Source organism: Symphalangus syndactylus, chromosome 17 (genome assembly GCF_028878055.3).
Source record: "Symphalangus syndactylus isolate Jambi chromosome 17, NHGRI_mSymSyn1-v2.1_pri, whole genome shotgun sequence".
Lineage (NCBI taxonomy): Eukaryota > Metazoa > Chordata > Mammalia > Primates > Hylobatidae > Symphalangus > Symphalangus syndactylus.
In genome coordinates, this window is record NC_072439.2 from 35955757 (window position 1) to 35975744 (window position 19988).

General features: G+C 51.1%; 1 protein-coding gene across 3 annotated transcripts; it reads right to left on the bottom strand.

Moving 5' to 3' along the window:
* Positions 1 to 7373: 7373 nt before the first annotated feature.
* Positions 7374 to 16559, bottom strand: AMHR2 (anti-Mullerian hormone receptor type 2). Of its 3 annotated transcripts, none has more exons than XM_055249170.2 (11): positions 16431 to 16559; positions 15944 to 16126; positions 15512 to 15703; positions 15170 to 15247; positions 14839 to 14957; positions 14493 to 14723; positions 10513 to 10627; positions 9887 to 10059; positions 9535 to 9682; positions 9231 to 9363; positions 7374 to 7869 (listed from the first exon to the last, which is right to left on the bottom strand). In XM_055249170.2, exons 1-11 carry the CDS (start codon positions 16477 to 16479, stop codon positions 7854 to 7856), a joined length of 1437 nt encoding a protein of 478 aa, XP_055105145.1. In that variant the 5' UTR covers positions 16480 to 16559; the 3' UTR covers positions 7374 to 7853. The 3 variants fall into 3 exon arrangements, with proteins under 3 accessions (XP_055105145.1, XP_055105144.1, XP_055105146.1); XM_055249169.2 differs by having other exon boundaries at positions 9231 to 9367; XM_055249171.2 differs by lacking the exons at positions 9231 to 9363; positions 9535 to 9682.
* Positions 16560 to 19988: the final 3429 nt, after the last annotated feature.

The window sequence follows — 19988 nt, forward strand, 5'->3', positions numbered from 1 at the left end:
CTACAAAAATGAAAAATTAGCCGAGGGTGGTGGTGCACGCCTGTAGTCCCAGCTACTCAGGAGGCTAAGGTGGGAGGATTGCTTGAGCCTAGGAGGCGGAGGTTGTAGTGAGCCCAAATCGCACCACTGCATTCCAGCCTAGGCGACAGAGCAAGATTCGATCTCTAAATAAATAAATAAATAAATTGCCTTAAAATAACCATGGAAAGAATAAACCATGATGGAAATTAAATACTTATAAATAAGTAGGCGGGCACGGCAACTCATTCCTGTAATCCCAGCACTTTGGGAGGCCAAGGCGGTTAGATCACAAGGTCAGGATTTCGAGACCATCCTGGCCAACATGGTGAAACCCCGTCTCTACTAAAAATACAAAAATTAGCTGGGTGTGATGGCACACGCCTGTAATCCCAGATGCTCAGGAGGCTGAGACAGGAGAATCACCTGAACCCGGGAGGCAGAGATGGCAGTGAGCCAAGATGGTGCCATTGCACTCCAGCCTGGCAACAGAGCAAGACTCCGTCTCAAAAAAAAAAAAAGAAAGAAATAAGCAGGCCGGGTGTGGTGGCTCACACCAGTAATCCCAACACTTTGGGAGGCTGAGGCAGACAGATTGCTTGAGTCCAGGAGTTCAAGACCAGCCTGGGCCATGGGATACCCTCTCTCTAATAAAAATACAAAAATTAGCTGGGCACGGTGCCTCATACCCAGTTATTCCAGCTACTCAGGGCTAGGGTGGGAAGATCACTTGAGCCGGAGAGCTGGAGGTTTTGATAAGCCAAGATCGTGCCACTGCACTCCAGCCTGGGCAAAAGAGCACAAAAAGAAATAAGCCATAATGAGGCCAGGCGCGGTGGCTCATGCCTGTAATCCCAGCACTTTGAGAGGTCGAGGTGGGCGGATCTTGAGGTCAAGAGATCAAGACCATCCCGGCTAACATGGCGAAACTCCATCTCTATTAAAAATACAAAAAAATTAGCTGGGCGTGGTGGCGGGCACCTGTAGTCTCAGCTACTTGGGAGGCTGAGGCAGGAGAATGGTGTGAACCCGGGAGGCAGAGCTTGCAGTGAGCCGTGATTGCGCCACTGCACTCCAGGCTGGGTGACAGAGCGAGACTCCGTCTCAAAAAGAAAAAAAAAAAACAGGAAATAAGCCATAATGAAAATATTAGATCCGCCGGGCACGGTGGCTCACGCCTGTAATCCCAGCACTTTGGGAGGCAGAGGCGGGCAGATCACGAGGTCAGGAGATCGAGACCATCCTGGCTAACACAGTGAAACCCCATCTCTACTAAAAATACAAAAAATTAGAGGGGCGTGGTGGCTGATGCCTGTAGTCCTAGCTACTCGGGAGGCTGAGGCAGGAGAATGGCATGAACCTGGGAGGCGGAGCTTGCAGTGAGCCAAGATCGTTCCACTGCACTCCAGCCGGGGTAACAGAGGGACACTCCATCTCAAAAAAACAAAACAAAAACAAACAAACAAATACTACATTTTGATATATTTTTATATTAGGTTTGTGCAAAATACTTGAAATAATTTGGAAGGTTTTCTAAGCTCTAGGAAACTTAGATATACACATTGTTTCTTTCCTGGAAGATTATCAAGTTTGAAAAAAGTATTGGCCAGGCGTGGTGGCTCACACCTGTAATCCCAGGACTTTGGGAGGTCACCAGGAGAGTGGATCATGAGGTCGGGATTTTGAGACCATCCCAACCAACGTGGTGAAACTCCATCTATACTAACAATACAAAAATTAGCCGGGCATGGTGGCATGCGCTGTAATCCCAGCTACTTGGGAGACTGAGGCAGGAGAATCCCTTGAACTAGGGAGGCAGAGGTTGTAGTGAGCCAAAATCGCACACTGCACTCCAGTTTGGGGGCGACAGAGCAAGACTCTGTCTCAAAAAAAAAAAAAAAAAAAAAGTTTGCCTACTCTAGACATTTCTTTTTTCTTTTCTTTTTTTTTTTTTTGAGATGGAGTTTCACTCTTGTTGCCCAGGCTGGAATGCAACGGCGCGATCTCGGCTCACTACAACCCCAGCCTCCCAGGTTCAAGCAATTCTCCTGTCTCAGCCTCCCAGGTAGCTAGGATTACAGGCATGTGCCACCACGCCTGGCTAATTTTGTATTTTTAGTGTATACGGGGTATCTCCATGTTAGTCAGGCTGGTCTCAAACTCCCGACTTCAGGTGATCAGCCTGCCTCTGCCTCCCAAAGTGCTGGGATTACAGGCGTGAGCCACTGCACCAAGCCCAGTTTCTAAAAAGTGTATTTACATGCCTAATACTTCTCCATGAACATGAAATCACTACTCATGGGAATATCACATTAGGCAAACACTGGATTTGGTAAAGTCATCTTCACAATTGGGACTTTCATATTTTATAATTTTATCACAGAATCATGGAACTATAGGGTTGGAAATGACTTAGAGAAACATTCATTCAATTTCCTGAGAAAAATAAACTTTTCTAAGAGTTCACAGTTAGGAGAGACAAGATTATAACCTATATTTTCTGGCTTTTAGCGATCTTTTTTTTTTTTTTTTTTTTTTTGAGACAGAGTCTCACTCTGTCGCTCAGGCTGTGGCGCAATCTCGGCGCACTGCAAGCTCCGCTTCCCCGATTCATGCATTCTCCTGCCTCAGCCTCCCGAGCAGCTGGGACTACAGGTGCCAGCCACCACACCCAGCTAATTTTTTGTATTTTTGGTAGAGATGAGGTTTCACCATGTTAGCCAGGATGGTTTCAATCTCCTGATCTCGTGATCAGCCCATCTCAGCCTCCCAAAGTGCTGGGATTACATGGGTGAGCCACCGCGCCTGGCCTAATTTTTGTATTTTTAATAGAGACGGGGTTTCACCATGTTGGCCAGGCTGCTCTCGAACTCCTGACCTCAGGTGATCCACCTGCCTCGGCCTCCCAAAATGCTGGGATTACAGGTGTGAGCCACCACGCCCGGCCCATAGATTTATTTTTGATTGAACATAGCCTTATGCTCATCAGCATGTTTGTACATTCATTTCTTTTTTCTTTTCTTTCTTTCTTTTTTTTTTTTGAGACAGAGTCTGGCTCTGTTGCCCAGGCTGGAGTGCAGTGGCGCCATCTCAGCTCACTGCATCCTTCACCTCCCGGGTTCAAGCAATTCTCCTGCCTCAGTCTCCTGAGTAGCTGGGATTACAGGTGCACACCACCACGCCCAGCTAATTTTTGTATTCTTAATAGAGACAGGGTTTCACCATGTTGGTCAGGCTGGTCTCAAACTCCTGACCCGCCCCCTTTGGCCTACCAAAGTGCTGGGATTACAGGCGTGTGCCACCGGGCCCAGCTTTTTTTTTTTTTTTTTGAGACGGAGTCTCGCTCTGTCACCCAGGCTGGAGTGCAGTGGTGCGATCTCGGCTCACTGGAAGCTCCGCCTCCCGGGTTCAGGCCATTCTCCTGCCTCAGCGTCTCTGAGGAGCTGGGACTACAGGCGCCCGCCACCATGCCCGGCTAATTTTTTTTTTTTTTTGTATTTTTAGTAGAGATGGGGTTTCACCGTGGTCTCGATCTCCTGACCTCGTGATCCGCCCGCCTCGGCCTCCCAAAGTGCTGGGATTACAAGCGTGAGCCACCACGCCCGGCCAAGGCCCAGCCTTTTTTTTCTTTTCTTTTTTTTTTTAGACGGAGTCTCGCTCTGTCACCCAGGTTGGAGTGCAGTGGCGCGATCTCGGCTCACTGCAAGCTCCGCCCCTCCGGTTCACGCCATTCTCCTGCCTCAGCCTCTCCTAGTAGCTGGGACTACAGGCGCCCGCCATCACGCCCGGCTAATTTTTTGTATTTTTAGTAGAGACGGGGTTTCACCGTGGTCTCGATCTCCTGACCTCGTGATCCGCCCGCCTCGGCCTCCCAAAGTGCTGGGATTACAAGCGTGAGCCACCGCGCCCGGCCTTTTTTCTTTTTTTTTTTTTTTGAGACGGAGTCCAGGCTGGAGTGTAGTGGTGCGATCTCGGCTCCCTACAACCTCCACCTCCCAGGTTCGAGCCATTCTCCTGCCTCAGCCTCCTGAGTAGCTGGGACTACAGGCACGTGCCACCACACCTGGCTAATTTTTGTATTTTTAGTAGAGACAGGGTTTCACCATGTTGGCCAGACTGGTCTTGAACTCCTGACCTCAGGTGATCCACACTCCTTGCCTCCCAAAGTGTTAGGATTACAGGCGTAAGCCATCGCGCCCAGCCAAACATCATTTTTAATGGCTGAAAGTCTTTCCTTTGTTATTTAAAAGCTGTGTGACCTTAGACGTGTTTCTAAATTTCTCTGTACCCTCTTCCTCTGTAAATGGTACTCACAGGATTGTCATGAAAAACTCAAGAACGCTGGTGAGCAGAGGCAAGACATAATGAAAGTTATGAGATTATCCAGGCCGGGTACAATGGCTCACACCTGTAATCCCAGCACTTTGGGAGGCCAAAGTGGACGGATCACCTGAGGTCAGGATTTCGAGACCAGCCTGGCCCACATGGTGAAACCCTGTCTCTACAAAAAATACAAAAATTAGCTGGGCATGGTGGCACATGCCTGTAGTCCCAGCTACTTGGGAGGCTGAGGCAGGAGAATCACTTGAACCTGGAAGATGGAGGCTGCAGTGAGCCAAGATCGGACCACTGCACTCCAGCCTGGGCAATACTCCATCTGAAAAAAATTAAAAAAAAATCCAAAGAGTACTGTTTAGCCTAGATTAGGGGAAACATAACCTGCCAAGGGGTAACTGTAGTAGTTGGGCCCTGCCAGGCCTAGGAAGAAGGAAAGAGGGATGGTGCCCAGAAGCAGGCCCTGCCCATCAAAGTATGATGTAGGTTGATTAAGAAAGAAAAAGAGCCGGGCACAGTGGCTCACACCTGTAATCCCAGCACTTTGGGAGGCCGAGGCGGATGGATCATCTGAGGTCAGGAGTTCGAGACCATCCTGGCTAACATGGTGAAACCCCGTCTCTACTAAAAATACAAAAAATTAGCTGGGCGTGGTTGTGGGCGCCTGTAGTCCCAGCTACTTGGGAGGCTGAGGCAGGAGAATGGCATGAACCCAGGAGGCGGAGCTTGCAGTGAGCCAAGATTGCGCCACTGCACTCCACTGGGTAACAGAGCAAGACTCCGTCTCAAGAAAAAAAAAAAAAAAGAAAAAAGAAAGAAAGAAGAATGACAGGTGCGGTAGCTCATGCCTGTAATCCCAGCACTTTGGGAGGCCAAGACAGGTGGATCTCGAGGTCAGGAGTTGGAGACCAGTCTGGCCCACATAGTGAAACCACGTCTCTACTGCAAAATACAAAAAATTAGCTGGGCATGGTGGCGGGCGCCTGTAGTCCCAGCTACTTGGGAGGCTGAGGCAGGAGAATCAGTTGAACCCGGGAGGCAGAGGTTGCAGTCAGCCGAGATCCCGCCATTGTACTCCAGCGTGGGCAACAGAGAAAGAATCCACCTCAAAAAAAAAAAAGAAAAGAAAAAGGAGAAGTAGCCCCTGTCTAGGCTGCCTCAGTGGGACTTGAGAACTGACTGGATGTGGATGAGAGCTGGGTCACAGGAAGGGACAAGAACATGCTCCTGGGAAACTCCTGCTCAGTTAAGACACAGCTCAAGCATCCTGTGCTCTGTGAAGCATTCCTGCTCGTCTCTCCTGTTACCCCCAGGACAGTGTACAGAACCCAACAATGTGATGTGCAGGTCTTTAAGCACCATCAGGGCAGTGATTTTGTTGTCTTTACCCTTCTTTCCCCAGTGCCCAGCATGAGATCCCACCTTTAAAAATAAATGTTGAGGCTGGGTGTGGTGTCTCATACTTGTAATCCCAGCACTTTGGGAGTGCTAGGCAGGTGGATCGCTTGAGTCCAGGAGTTAAGACCAGCCTGGGCAACATGGCAAAACCTTGTCTCTATGAAAAAATACAAAAATTAGCCGGGTGTGGTGGCACGCATCTGTAGTTCCAGCTACTTGGGAGGCTGAGGTGGGAGGATCACTTGAGCCCAGGAGTTCAAGGATGCTGTGAGCTATGATCACAGCCTGAGTAACAGAACAAGAGTTTATCTCAAAAATAAAAATAAAAATAATCAACAATTTACTTTGGGAGGCTGAGGCAGGCAGATCACGAGGTCAGGAGATCAAGACCATCCTGGCTAACACGGTGAAACCCCGTCTCTACTAAAAATACAAAAAAATTAGCTGGGCGTGGTGGTGGGCGCCTGTAGTCCCAGGTACTTGGGAGGCTGAGGCAGGAGAATGGCATGAACCCGGGAGGCGGAGTGTGCAGTGAGCCAAGATCGCACCACTGCACTCCAGCCTGGGCGACAGAGCAAGACCTCCGTCTCAAAATAAATAAATAAATAAAATTTAAAAAATAATAAACAACTTAAAATGCTGGGTGCAGTGGTTCATGCCTGTAATCCCAGAACTTTGGGAGACTGAGGAAGGAGGACTGCTTGAGCTCAGGAGTTCGAGACCAGCCTGGGCAACATAGCAAGACTTCATCTCTACAAAAAATTAAAAATTAGGCAGGGCGCGGTGGCTCATGCCTGTAATCCCAGCAATTTGGGAGGCCCAGGTGGGCAGATCACGAGGTCAGGAGATTGAGACCATCCTGGCTAACATGGTGAAACCCCGTCTCTACTAAAAATACAAAAAATTAGCCCGGTTTGGTGGCGGGCGCCTGTAGTCCCAGCTGCTCGGGACGCTGAGGCAGGAGAATGGCGTAAACCCGGGAGGCGGAGCTTGCAGTGAGCTGAGACTGTGCCACTGCACTCCAGCCTGGGCGACAGAGCAAGACTCTGTCTTAAAAAAAAAAAAAAAAAAAAAAAGCTGGGCGCTGTGGCTCACGCCTGTAATCCTAGCACTTTGGGAGGCCAAGGCGGGCGGATCATGAGGTCAGGAGATTGAGACCACCCTGGCTAACATGGTGAAACCCCGTCTCTACTAAAAAAAGTACAAAAAATTAGCCGAGCGTGGTGGCGGGCCCGTGTAGTCCCAGCTACTCAGGAGGCTGAGGCAGGAGAATGGCATGAACCCGGGAGGCAGAGCTTGCAGTGAGCTGAGATCGTGCCACTGCACTCTAGCCTGGGTGACAGAGCAAGACTCTGTCTCAAAAAAAAAATAAAAAAATAGCTGGGTATCGTGGTCCATGCCTGTGGTCCCTCCTACTCAGGAGGCTGAGGCAGGAGGATCACAAGAGCCCAGGGAGGACGAGGCTGCAGTGAGCCGTGATCGTGTCATTGCACTCCAGACTGGACAGAGACTCTGTCTCCAAAAAAAGCAACCAGATAAATAAAGAAAAAATAAATGTTAGTGGAAGAGAAGAGAGACAAGAGGGTCCCTGGATTACAGGAATAGAGGAAGGCCCAAGGATATGCATTAGGAAAGCTGACTTTATTCTGTTTCCTGTGCACACCTACCCCAAGTCACTGGTCAGAACTGCTGTGGACTGGATGCCCGCAGAAGAATCCAAGGATTCGGCAGGTGGGAAAGGCAGAGATGAGGCAGACAAGACAGCTATACAATTGCCATATTTATGTTGGCATGTACATTGATGACACATAAACTGCATATTTACACAGGAGAAAGGGCACAGGCAGGCTGAGGATTCCTGGAACAAGGGCCTTGCTGAACACTGAAGTGGCAGGCACTCCACTGAGGCCTACAGGGGAGGATGGTAGGGGCAGGAATTGAAGTACAATCTTCTGGGCAGAGAGGTGGGCAGCCACGTGGACAGCTCTCTGGAAAGGGGTGGCTCTCCTGAGGATGGTCCAGGGCAGCCAGGCGCTGCTGTACACACTCAGCCGTCAGCCGTGCTTCTGGGTCTGCATCCCAACAGTCTTCTAGGAGCTCCCTCAGCCCATCAGGGTCCTGGGGGGAATGACAGGGAGGGAGGGTTGACCCTAGGATCTTGAGTCGGCCCCAGGGTTAAAAGCCATCTTCAGGCCTGGCGCGGTGGCTCACGCTTGTAATCCCAGCACTTTGGGAGGCCGAGGCAGGCGGATCACGAGGTCAGGAGATCGAGACCACAGTGAAACCCCGTCTCTACTAAAAAATACAAAAAATTAGCCGGGCGTGGTGGCAGGTGCCTGTAGTCCCAGCTACTCGGAGAGGCTGAGGCAGGAGAATGGCGTGAAACCCGGGAGGCGGAGCTTGCAGTGAGCCGAGATCGCGCCACTGCACTCCAGCCTGGGTGAGAGAGCGAGACTCCGTCTCAAAAAAAAAAAAAAAAAAAAGCCATCTTCAGTGTCCATCACTCTCCTGCTTTCAACATCCACTTCCGATCTTTCCTGGAGCCTCCCTCCTCTCCCTCTTGCTGAATTCCAGCCCTCTGAGTCTTGCTCACTATGAAACAGGCTCTCTGGGGGCCTTCTGTACAGCCCACCATTTCCTCTGAGGAGCTAATGTAGGTTGACAGCTTAATATGCTAATGGAAAATTACTCTCTTTCCTCTCAGAGAGCCAGAGTCTTCTGCAAGTAATGCCCAGTTTCTGTTAGCTAACCTAAGTCTTGTGCTGTGGAAATTTCAGATCAGGTAGCAGAAGGGACATTCTGTTAAAAAAGTATTTGTGCAAAGCCCTGAACTTTCACTGTGACGCCACTGCTTTCACCCTTTATACACAGAACTGCCTTTTATTGGGTCACAGCAGAAACATCATCAATGTATGACAGAATAGGGACTTACTGAATTGAGTTTTGGGCTTTACTGTATTAGGAGAGCAGATGGGGCTGAGCTCAGGGCAAGAGCAAAGCCAAGGAGGCCGGGCGCGGTGGCTCACACCTGTAATCCTAGCTCTCAGGGAGGCAAGAGGCGGAAGGATAGATTGAGCCCAGGAGTTCGAGACCTGCCTGGGCAATATAGCGAGACCCCGTTCTCCCGAAAAAGAAAAAGAAAAAAAAAAAAAAAAAGACAAAGCCAAGGAGGGCTTCCTGGAGAAGGGGACTGGGGAACAGAGCTAACTGATGGTAGAGAGGAGAGACAGGCTTGGCAAGGCTGAGCAGGAGGAAGGTGTGTGTCTCAGGTAGATGGAATTGACTGTGTGAGACTTAGGGTGGAAGAGGATGAACTGAGGGGGAGAGGAGGCTTGCCCAGTTCCAGCTGAGCATGAACCAAGGAGTGATGGGAGATGAGAGGAGATAGGAGTAGACAGACACCCTGGCAGAGACGTCCTTGAAGCCCATGCCCAGCCCCCACTCTCCAGGTTCCCAGCCCAACAGCCCAGGCCTCTTACTGTGGCAAAACAGCGCCAGGTGGATGGGATGTAGGGACGCCTCCTCTCCTGCACTGCCAAGGCCCATAGCTCATCAGAGGTAGGGGTATTGCCCAGTTCTGCCTCATAGGCCAGTTGGAAGGGTGGTGGACTGCTGTCTGGAGGAAGGTAGAGAGGCTGGGTGTCAGTTAGTCCTAGGGGTGCCTAACATGTAGAAAGGGCAAGACAGGGAAGAGCAGAGTTTTCTCAGGCCAGGACAGGTTGGGGTGAACCTAGAATGGGTCGGGGGGAGCCCAGGAGAGGGGACTGTACCACCCATCCTTACCAGGCCTCAAATCTGGGCAGCGGCTCAGTATCTCCCACAGGAGCAGAGCCAAAGAGTAAATATCAGCTCGTCGGAGGGCCATGCCCCAATCCTGTAGGTCCAGAGTCTTGTCCAAGAGCTCTGGTGCCATGTACCTCTGGGTGCCAGCCTGGAGAGCAAGCACGAAGGGCCAAGAATCATCTCTGTGGCAACCCCCATTGCAGCAATGGTCCATGCAATATTCCCCCAACTACAGACTCAGCAATGTCCCAGATGCTATAGGTATTGCTACAACTGTTGACACACAATGGCTGCATTGCCATCAGCAGCACCAACATCATCCTGGGCCTCACCAGTTATCCAGAGAACTCACTTCCATGATGGCAGCTGGGCCTTGTGGTTGAGTAGGGGTCCAGGCAGGGGGCTGAGTGAGGCCAGGGAGCACCAAGGCAAGGCCCAGGTCTCCAATGGCACACGATCCATCTTCCCGAATGAGCACATTCTGGCTGCTCAGATCTCGGTGGGCAATACCTGGTTTATATTGGCCTGTGGGGGAATCCAAGGTTGAAGGAACATGGATTTTCTTCCTCCCTCTTTTTTTTTTTTTTTTTTTTTCCTGAGTCGGTGTCTCACTCTGTCGCCCAGGCTGGAGTGCAGTGTCGCAATCTCGGCTCACTGCAACCTCCGCCTCCCAGGTTCAAGCGATTCTCCTGCCTCAGCCTCCTGAGTAGCTGGGACTACAGGCACATGCCACCATGCTCGGCTAATATTTTGTATTTTTAATAGAGACGGGGTTTCACCGTGTTAGCCAGGATGGCCCCGATCTCCTGACCTCGTGATCCGCCCACCTCGGCCTCCCAAAGTGCTGGGATTATAGGCGTGAGCCACCGTGCCGGGCTCTTCCTCCCTCTTTTGACCCAATCCTTCCCCTCCAAACTAAGGCAGAATCAGAAACATAGCACTGTGGCTCCCTTGACTTCCTATGCCCAGCTCACCCACCATTCTGCCAGCGCTCCTCATGGAGAAATGCCAGGCCCTGGGCCAGGGACAGTGCCATCCGCAGGGAACTTCTCCAGTCACTGGTGTGCTGGGTCAAGTAGTGGCACAGGGAGCCCTGGGTAAAAGCAGAGAGAAAAGGATGGTACACAAAGCTGGAAACGGCTGATCCATCCCACGGAGCAGAGATCAATTGACAGTCTTCTCCCTGCATCTCCCCAGCAGACAGACACACTGACGGATGCTGGCCAAGACAATAGGTAGAAGGAGTAAGACTGTGCATCAATTGACATGAAAAATAGTAACTCTAGATCAAGGGTACTGGGCACTTACTGTGGTCCAGGCCCAGTGGATGTGGCCTCCTGTAATCCTTGTGACAACCCTAGGAGGTAGGTGCTCCTGTCACACCCCCATTTAACAGATGAAGAACTTTTCCTTAGAGAACTAAGGAAACTCTCTTGAAGTCAGTCGGTGAGGCAGGAGTGGAGCTTGAATCCAAGCAGTCTGACTCAGGATCACTTACTAATAACCACCACCTTATATTGACTCAGAAGACATGGGGCAAAGACAGTAACAGAGGAGGCAGGGCAAGCTAGTCAGGGGCATCATTCATGAGCCACCTTGTCTGAGGGGTCAGGCATGTGTACACATAGACGGGCAGAGCCAGTAGATAACAGAGTAGCAGGTGGAGGGCAAGTGGGAATTGGAGGGAAGGGAGCAATAGAACCCCTCATTCAACAAGTGTCATCAAGCACCTTCAGTTTCCACGAACTGTGTTCAGGCACCAAGATGGCTCAGGGAAGGTAAGAGATAAATGCCGGGCGCGGTGGCTCACGCTTGTAATCCCAGCACTTTGGGAGGCCGAGGCGGGCGGATCACGAGGTCAGGAGATCGAGACCACGGTGAAACCCCGTCTCTACTAAAAAATACAAAAAAAAATTAGCCGGGCGTGGTGGCGGGCGCCTGTAGTCCCAGCTACTCGGAGAGGCTGAGGCAGGAGAATGGCGTGAACCCGGGAGGCGGAGCTTGCAGTGAGCCGAGATTGCGCCACTGCACTCCAGCCTGGGCGACAGAGAGAGACTCCGTCTCAAAAAAAAAAAAAAAAGGAGATAAAGAATGCAGTAAACCCCAAGATGGGAAAATTAACCGAGTGCCAAGGGGCATAAAGCAAGAATGACTAACTTTGCCTGGAGAAGTCAGATAAATTAAGAACTCTTTTTTTTTTTTTTTTTTTTTTTTGAGACGGAGTCTCGCTCTGTCACCCAGGCTGGAGTGCAGTGGCGCAATCTCGGCTCACTGCAAGCTCCGCCTCCCGGGTTCACGCCATTCTCCTGCCTCAGCCTCTCCGAGTAGCTGGGACTACAGGCGCCCGCCACCACGCCTGGCTAATTTTTTTGTATTTTTAGTAGAGACGGGGTTTCACCGTGGTCTCGATCTCCTGACCTCGTGATCCACCCACCTCGGCCTCCCAAAGTGCTGGGATTACAAGCGTGAGCCACCGCGCCCGGCCAGATAAATTAAACAAACAAAAAAACAGTGATTTTTGAGCTGGGCCAGGAGGTATGTGGTCAAAGAGGGGACTTTCCATCATTCAAGATTTCGGAAGTGCAGAAGCTGAAAAAGTTCAGGGAAGAGCCACTGCATTTGGGCACTGAAACAGGTGGTGGAGGTTGAACTACTTACAGTAGGGCAAAGTGAGTTGTGGGGAGCTCTTCCACATGGACAGAGACACACACAGTCCTGATGGAGGGGTAAACAGGAGGCAATAGACACAATGATGAGGAGCCAGCTCTAGAGTCACATAGATTCTGGGCAAATGACTTTCCTTTTCTGAGCCCCATGTGGATAATCATTCCTACCTCATAATGTGTTTGTGAAGGGTAAATTTGGAAATGTGTTTAAAGTGTGTAGCATGGCTGGGCGGGGTGGCTCACGCCTGTAATTCCAGCACTTTGGGAGGCCGAGGCAGGCGGATCACTTGAGGTCAGGAGTTTGAGACCAGCCTGGCCAACATGGTGAAATCCTGTCTCTACTAAAAATGCAAAAATTAGCCAGGTTAGTGGTGGCACGCCTTAATCCCAGCTACTCAGGTGGCTGAGGCAGAATTGCTTGAAACCAGGAGGTAGAGGCTGCAGTGAGCCGAGATTGCGCCACTGCACTCTAGCCTGGGCAACAGAATGAGACTCTAAAAAAAAAAATGGGTAGTGTAATGCCTAGCGGGAAGCAGATGGGAAATGATACGAAAGCTTAAAAAGTCCCAAATCTTTAACAGGCCCACAGGGCCTGGTGTGGCTGGCTTCTGCCTACCTTTTCCTCTTCTTATTGCTCATTGCTCTCCCCCTCAAGTCACATCTTATTATTCTTATAGTTCAGTGGCCCTCTCTTCTAGCACTTAGCACACTTGACATTTGACACTTGTGTTTACTTGATCCATTTCTGTCTCCCTGCTAGTCTATAAAATCTGTAAAAGAGGGACTGTGTGTTTTTTGTGGCCTCTAGCATAGTGCCTGACATATAGTTCATAATTATTTGTTGAATGAATACGAATGAGTTCAGAGGGCTGTGGCTGAAGGTATTTCTTTAACAATTTTTTTTTTTGGCTGGGCACGGTGGCTCACACCTGTAATCCCAGCACTTTGGGGGGCTAAGAGGGGTGGATCACTTGAGGTCAGGAGTTCGAAACCAGCCTGGCCAACATGGTGAAACCCCATCTCTACTAAAAATGCAAAAATTAGCCAGGCGTGGTGGCAGGCATCTGTAATCCCAGCTACCGGGGAGGCTGAGGGAGGAGAATCGCTTGAACCCGGGATGCTGAGGTTGCAGTGAGCCAAGCTTGTGCCACTGCACTCCAGCCTGGGCAACAGAGCAAGACTCCATCCTCCCACCAAAATAAAATAAAATAAGGGGCCGGGCGCGGTGGCTCACGCTTGTAATCCCAGCACTTTGGGAGGCCGAGGCGGGCGGATCACGAGGTCAGGAGATCGAGACCACGGTGAAACCCCATCTCTACTAAAAATACAAAAAAATTAGCCGGGTGTGGTGGCGGGCGCCTGTAGTCCCAGCTACTCGGAGAGGCTGAGGCAGGAGAATGGCGTGAACCCAGGAGGCCGAGCTTGCAGTGAGCCGAGATCGCGCCACTGCACTCCAGCCTGGGCGACACAGCGAGACTCCGTCTCAAAAAAAAAAAAAATAAAAAAAAAAATAAAATAAAATAAAATAAAAATATATAAACATGTATTGTTTATGTAATAAAAAAGTTAAATAAAAATTATTATTTTGAGACAGGGTCTTACCCTGTCACCTAGGCTGGAGTGCAGTGGCACAATCTTGGCTCACTGCTAGCTTTGACCTCCCCAGGCTCAGGTGCTCCTTCCACCTCAGCCTCCCAAGTAGCTGAGACCACAGGCACGTGCCATCACACCCGGCCAATTTTTTGTTTTTTTGTAGAGGTGGGGTTTCACGGTGTTGCCCAGGCTGTTCTTGAATTCCTGGGTTCAAACAATCCTCCCACCTTGGCCTCCCAAAGTGCTGGGATTACAGGCGTGTGCCACCGTGCCCAGCCTGTTACTATTTTTTGAGATGGTCTCGCTCTGTCTCCCAGGCTGGAGTGCAGTGGGATGCTCACGGCTCACTGCAGCCTCAACCACCTAGGCTCAAGCGATCTTTCCACCTCAGCCTCCTGAGCAGCTGGGACTACAGGTGTGCACTGCCATGCTGAGCTAATTTTTGTAATTTTGCAGTGATGGAGTTTCCTCATGTTGCCTAGGCTGGTCTTGAGCTCCTGGGCTTAAGCGATCCACCCACCTTGGCCTCCCAAAGTCCTGGGATTACAGGTGTGGGCCACCTCACCTGGCCATTTTTAATGTCTTAGAAAAGAGAAAATTCGACAGCAGAAGCAATCAACAGGGCCCAGCTACCATGTAGCCCCCACCTCTATACATACACACAGGCACACACACACATATACACTCCTTGGTGCTTACCTTGGGATGCAGTTCCAGTACCAGCAGGGGCCCAGAGAGCAGGGGGCCAGGGCCCCCCCGGCTGGCGGTGATAAATCGGACAATGTGGTCGTGCTGTAGGCCTGGAAGTTCGTACAATGCTCTCTCAGCTTGGAACTGAGCCACAGACCTCGGTGGGAAGGCCTTGATGGCAACCAGTTTTCCTTGCAGCTGCCCGGCCCAAACCACTGCATGACCTCCTTCCCGGATTACCTGGTAGGGACACTGTGCTGAGTGTGGGCCTCTGAGCTATAACAGGGCCAGGCTTCCTCCCCAGCACAACCTCCAGGAGTGCCCAGAGGAGCCCTTCTCTCCCTCCCTAGGGCACCTGGGAGAAACACAGCTCGGGCAGCTCCTGCAGCTCCACACTCCAGTCCCTGCCTGAGTCTGGCCTTGGCTCTGGCACTGGCTCACCTCGCACTCTGTAGTTCTTTCGCTGTAGCAGGGCTGGAACAGACAAGAGCCTTAGGGTCAGGGTGCACATGCATAGGGACCGGAAAAGGGACTTTGTGGAAAGGGAGCTTTGTGAGAGGTCATGGGAGTCCGGGAATCAGGCTATAGAGATCCCAAGACCATGAGGTCAGGGGTGCCTGGAGAGGGGTCAGAGCTTTGGGGGCAATGTCTTGGGGTCACAAGGGAGGGATGGGGTGGATTAGTACCCAAGATGATGCTGCCCAGCAGCAGCAGGAGGAGGAGGAACAGCCCCAGCAGCACCAGTGCCATCCAGATGGACTCACCTGGACACCAAGGCAAGAATGCAGGCTGGCGAGCACTGACCCAAACCTGCTCTCTGCTCCTCCCCTCCTGAGAGCTTGCTTCTCAACCCACCCCCACCTTGGTCACAAGACCCCTTATCTCCCAGTCACCAGGGCAACCAACTTCCCAAGGCCAGGAGGAGGAAAGTGTGGGGCGGGAGTAGGGTGAGAACTGGCCCTGGTTCCACCTCTTATCCTAACCTGGGCCCCAGCCCCCATCAGGCTTCAGTACCCTTGGGTGGTTACCTGGGGCAGCCTGGGGACCCTGGAAGCCAGGAGTCCCAGGGCTCCCTGGAAGAGGCAGATGGCTGTAATTGGCATTGCAGAAGTCAGTGCCACAGGAGCAGGTGAAGAGAGTGGAGCCAGGGCTGGGGTGGGCTCGGGGACTTGGGTCACAGTGGAGGGACTCACAGCCTGGCTCATCACTGTCTCGGCATCCTGATGGGGTGGGATTAGGGGAAGAGGAGAGAAAGGGGGGCGCAAGGGAGAAAGCACAATGGGGTGTGGAAACAGAGGATAAATCCCTTCTCTATCGGAGGCATCCCTTCCATCTCTCATGGGCTTTTCTTTCCCACCACATGTTCTATTTCTCCCCTTCCCCCTTGGTTGCCACCCACACCCCCAGGATGTGTCTGTCTCCCACCCTAGCTATCACCTGCCATATACTTTGCCATTCACCTTGCATTTCCACCTGTGCTCGGTCTTGGGTCAGGTTCCAGATCCCAAAGCAGCAGTGGCTGTAGAGGCAGCGGATAGCTCTGGGGAGCTCTGTGCCTGTATCTAGCAGCTCTCCCAGTGTCTTTGTGCTTCCCCGCACTCTGGGGGCCTCAAAGAACACACAGGTTCGCCTGTTTGGGGGTGCTGAGGCCCAGGATGGGGAAAGGAAAGGATTCAAGATGGGAGTGAATGCACAGGCAAAAAACTGGCCAAAAGAATAGACAAAACATGTTTCACATCCCAGCGTCAGTATGGTAAAGCCACAGGAGGAAGCAGGGTCAGCAGAGGCCTGGAACCTGAGCCCTGCCATGGGGACACAGGGCTCTATCCTTCAGCCTTACTCACCCAGCCCACTCACCACTCTTCCAAAGGGGTGGCTCTTGCTTCAAGCACCCCTTTCCCTCGCTGGATGGATGGAGAGACCCTTCCCCTCCCTGTAGACACTTACCTTCCACAGCTGTGGGAAGTAATGCCCAAAGCCCCAAAGACCCTAGCATCTTGCTGGAGGATGGCAGCAGCAGAAGGAGGAGAGCATGAGCCAGCACAGCTGCCCCTGGCCAAATCTTTCTCCAGATACAGGGCATCCTGGGGCTTCTGATCCCTCAGTCCCCAACTCCGCCCCCCTCATCCTATCCCAGCCTCTGTGGGGGAGAAGGCTGCTGTGGGGGAGAGGGTGGGTGTGGGGAAAGCAGGGAAAGAAAGAGAGGAGCAGAGAACCAATCTCATATCCTCTTCTCTTCTGCAACCTCCTCTTTGCTCTGCATAGTGGGAGGAGGGGACCTTGGAGGCCCAGCTGAGAACCCAGTGATGCCTAATTTCAAATCTTTGCCCTTTCCTGACCTTGGAAGAAGATGCTGGACTCTGTTGACTCTTCTCAGGAGGAAACCAATGTGAGGTCAAATGCTTAGAGCCATTCAGCTCTGCCCAAGATCCTTTCTAGCCTAAGATCCCTTTATATTCAGGGTTCATATCTGCAGCTGCTTGGGCAGAGGAAGGCCTCACAGCCCATATTAGAGGTTATCTTGTTTTCCAACTTAAGAATCAGAAAGTATATAAAACTTACCTGAATTTTTAAAAAACACATTGAAAACAGTAACAATGGTAAATTTTGCTATGTGGATTTTTTTTTTTTTTTTGAGACGGAGTCTCGCTCTTCTCCCCCAGGCTGGAGTGCAATGGCACGATCTCAGCTCACTGCAACCTCTGCCTCCTGGGTTCAAGCGATTCTCCTGCCTCAGCCTCCCGAGTAGCTGGGATTACAGGCGCCTGCCACCACACCCGGCTAATTTTTGTATTTTTAGTAGAGATGGGGTTTCACCATGTCAGCCAGGCTAGTCTCGAACTCCTTACCTCAGGTGATTTGCCCGCCTCGGCCTCCCAAAGTGCTGGGATTATAGGCGTGAGCCACCGTGCCTGGCCGTGGATTTTACTTAAAAAAAAAAACATTGGTTCACAGGCTGAACAAATAACCATTATTAAGAAGGTAACAAATTTCTTATCAAGCACCTACTATGTTCTAGGGCGCAACTAGGGCTATGCATTTTACAATCATCTCATCTAATTCTCCCCTGAAATATTTATTATTATTATTTTATTTATTTATTTTTTGAGACAGAGTCTCGCTCTGTTGCCAGGCTGGAGTGCAGCCGTGCCATCTTGGCTCACTACAACCTCCGACTCCCTGGTTCAAGCGATTCTCCTGCCTCAGCCTCTCGAGTAGCTGGGATTACAGGCACATGCCACCATGCCCAGCTAATTTTTGTATTTTTAGTAGAGACAGGGTTTCACCATGTTGGCCAGGGTAGTCTCGATCCCGTGACCTCGTGATCTGCCCGCGTTGGCCTCCCAAAGTGCTGGGATTACAGGTGTGAGCCACTGCTCCTGGCCTATTATTTTTATTATTTCCACTTTATAGGTAAGAAAATTCAGCTACGTAAGTCGCCCAAAGTCATTCAGCTAGGAAATGGCAGAGCTGGAATTTGAACTTAGGCAGGTCTGACTCCAAAGTCCAGGTTCTATTCTTTTTTTAATTATTATTTTTGTACTTTTAGTAGAGACGGGGTTTCACCATGTTGGCCAGGATGGGGTCGATCCTTTTTTTTTTTTTTTTTGAGACGGAGTCTCGCTCTGTCGCCCAGGCTGGAGTGCAGTGGTGCGATCTCGGCTCACTGCAAGCTCCGCCTCCCGGGTTCACGCCATTCTCCTGCCTCAGCCTCCCGAGCAGCTGGGACTACAGGCAGCCACCACCACGCCCGGCTAATTTTTTTTTTTTTTTTTTTTTTTTTTGAGATGGAGTCTTGCTCTGTCGCCCAGGCTGGAGTGCAGCGGCGCAATCTCGGCTCACTGCAAGCTCCGCCTCCTGGGTTCACGCCATTCTCCTGCCTCAGCCTCTCCGAGTAGCTGGGACTACAGGCGCCCGCCACCACGCCCGGCTAATTTTTTGTATTTTTAGTAGAGACGGGATTTCACCGTGGTCTCGATCTCCTGACCTCGTGATCCGCCCGCCTCGGCCTCCCAAAGTGCTGGGATTACAAGCGTGAGCCACCGCGCCCGGCCTAATTTTTTGTATTTTTAGTAGAGACGGGGTTTCACCGTGTTAGCCAGGATGGTCTTGATCACCTGACCTCGTGATCCGCCCGCCTTGGCCTACCAAAGTGCTGAGATTACAGGCGTGAGTCACCGCGCCCAGCTGATGGGTTCGATCTCTTAACCTTGTGATCCCTCCGCCTCCGCCTCCCAAAGTGCTGGGATTGCAGGCGTGAGCCACCGCACCTGGCCGGCTCTATTCTTTGTATTACACCATACTGCCTGGAAGATGTACAAAATTCAACAATGAAAAAACAATTACCACCTAATACTATACTTGGACATTTGAATTTAAATTGTTGAGAAAATATGCATCATTACCTGCCAACAGGCCACCAACTAAAATGGGAGGGTACAGTTCAAACTATCACCACCAGAGGTCAGCAGAGGAGAAATTCCCTGCTGCGGTGAGAGGGCTGAAAGTACCTCCTATGATGACTAATACATATAGTACACCTCTTACATTTACTAAGCTGCAGGGACTATAAAATGTGAAGGGCGGGCACAGGATGTGGAGAGTTTCAGCATGGAGGTGGGAGGAGAGGGCTATGGCTTGTTCTGCAGTAGAGACAGAGGAGTCCAACTCCACCAGACTCTTTCCCAGAATAAGAAAAAACAGAAATAGGTAATCACTTCCACCCCTGTGCGCCACTGGCTCCTTGAGAATTCGAGTCAGAGGGGACTTGTTCTCTGTTTCCCTAGCTTTCTGTCCCCCTAGTGGCTGCCTGGAAACCCTTTCTTGGAATGATCTGGCTTAGACCAGGGATGACAGTCTGAGTACCGACATTTTTTTTTTTTTTTTGAGACGGAGTCTCGCTCTGTCACCCAGGCTGGAGTGCAGTGGTGCGATCTCGGCTCACTGCAACCTCTGCCTACCGGGTTCAAGCGATTCTCCTGCCTCAGCCTCCTGAGTAGCTGGGACTACAGGCGCATACCACCGCGCCCGGCTAATTTTTGTATTTTTATATAGACGGGGTTTCGCCATTTGGCCAGGCTGGTCTCAAACTCCTGACCTCAGGTAATCCACCCGCCTCGGCCTCCCAAAGTGCTGGGATTACAGACAGGAGCCACTGCGCCCAGCTTGAGTACTGACTTTTTGATTCTAGGGTCTTTCTTCTGGGAAACCTGCATGAAAGGAAGAGATAGTAAAAGTTCCAGTATTGTGAAACAGCAGTGAGAGGAATGGCCAGGGCTAGAGATAGACGCCCATCCTTCTTTGGACCCTTCCAGGAGTCTGCAGGGCCTTGCCAGTGAGGTGGAATGTTGTGCTTCCAGCTACTTTCCTTCACTAGCTCCCAGATCAGATAAGTCTGGGGTGGTGTGTGTGGTGGGGGGTAAGGGGAGATTTAGAGGTGAAATAGCTTCTTGTGTCTGGAATGTCTCAGGAGACTATCTCCTCCAGAGTGGGAGCAGGGTAAGG

Excerpts from the sequence above, each read along its gene's own strand:
- AMHR2 (XM_055249169.2), bottom strand. The coding sequence starts at position 16,479 with ATGCTAGGGTCTTTGGGGCTTTGGGCATTACTTCCCACAGCTGTGGAA. Across the intron at positions 14,724-14,838 it reads CCGAGCTGTGTTTCTCCCAG|GTAATCCGGGAAGGAGGTCA; the intron begins GTGCCCTAGGGA and ends TGTCCCTACCAG. Across the intron at positions 9,368-9,534 it reads CTGCCCAGATTTGAGGCCTG|ACAGCAGTCCACCACCCTTC; the intron begins GTAAGGATGGGT and ends ACCTTCCTCCAG.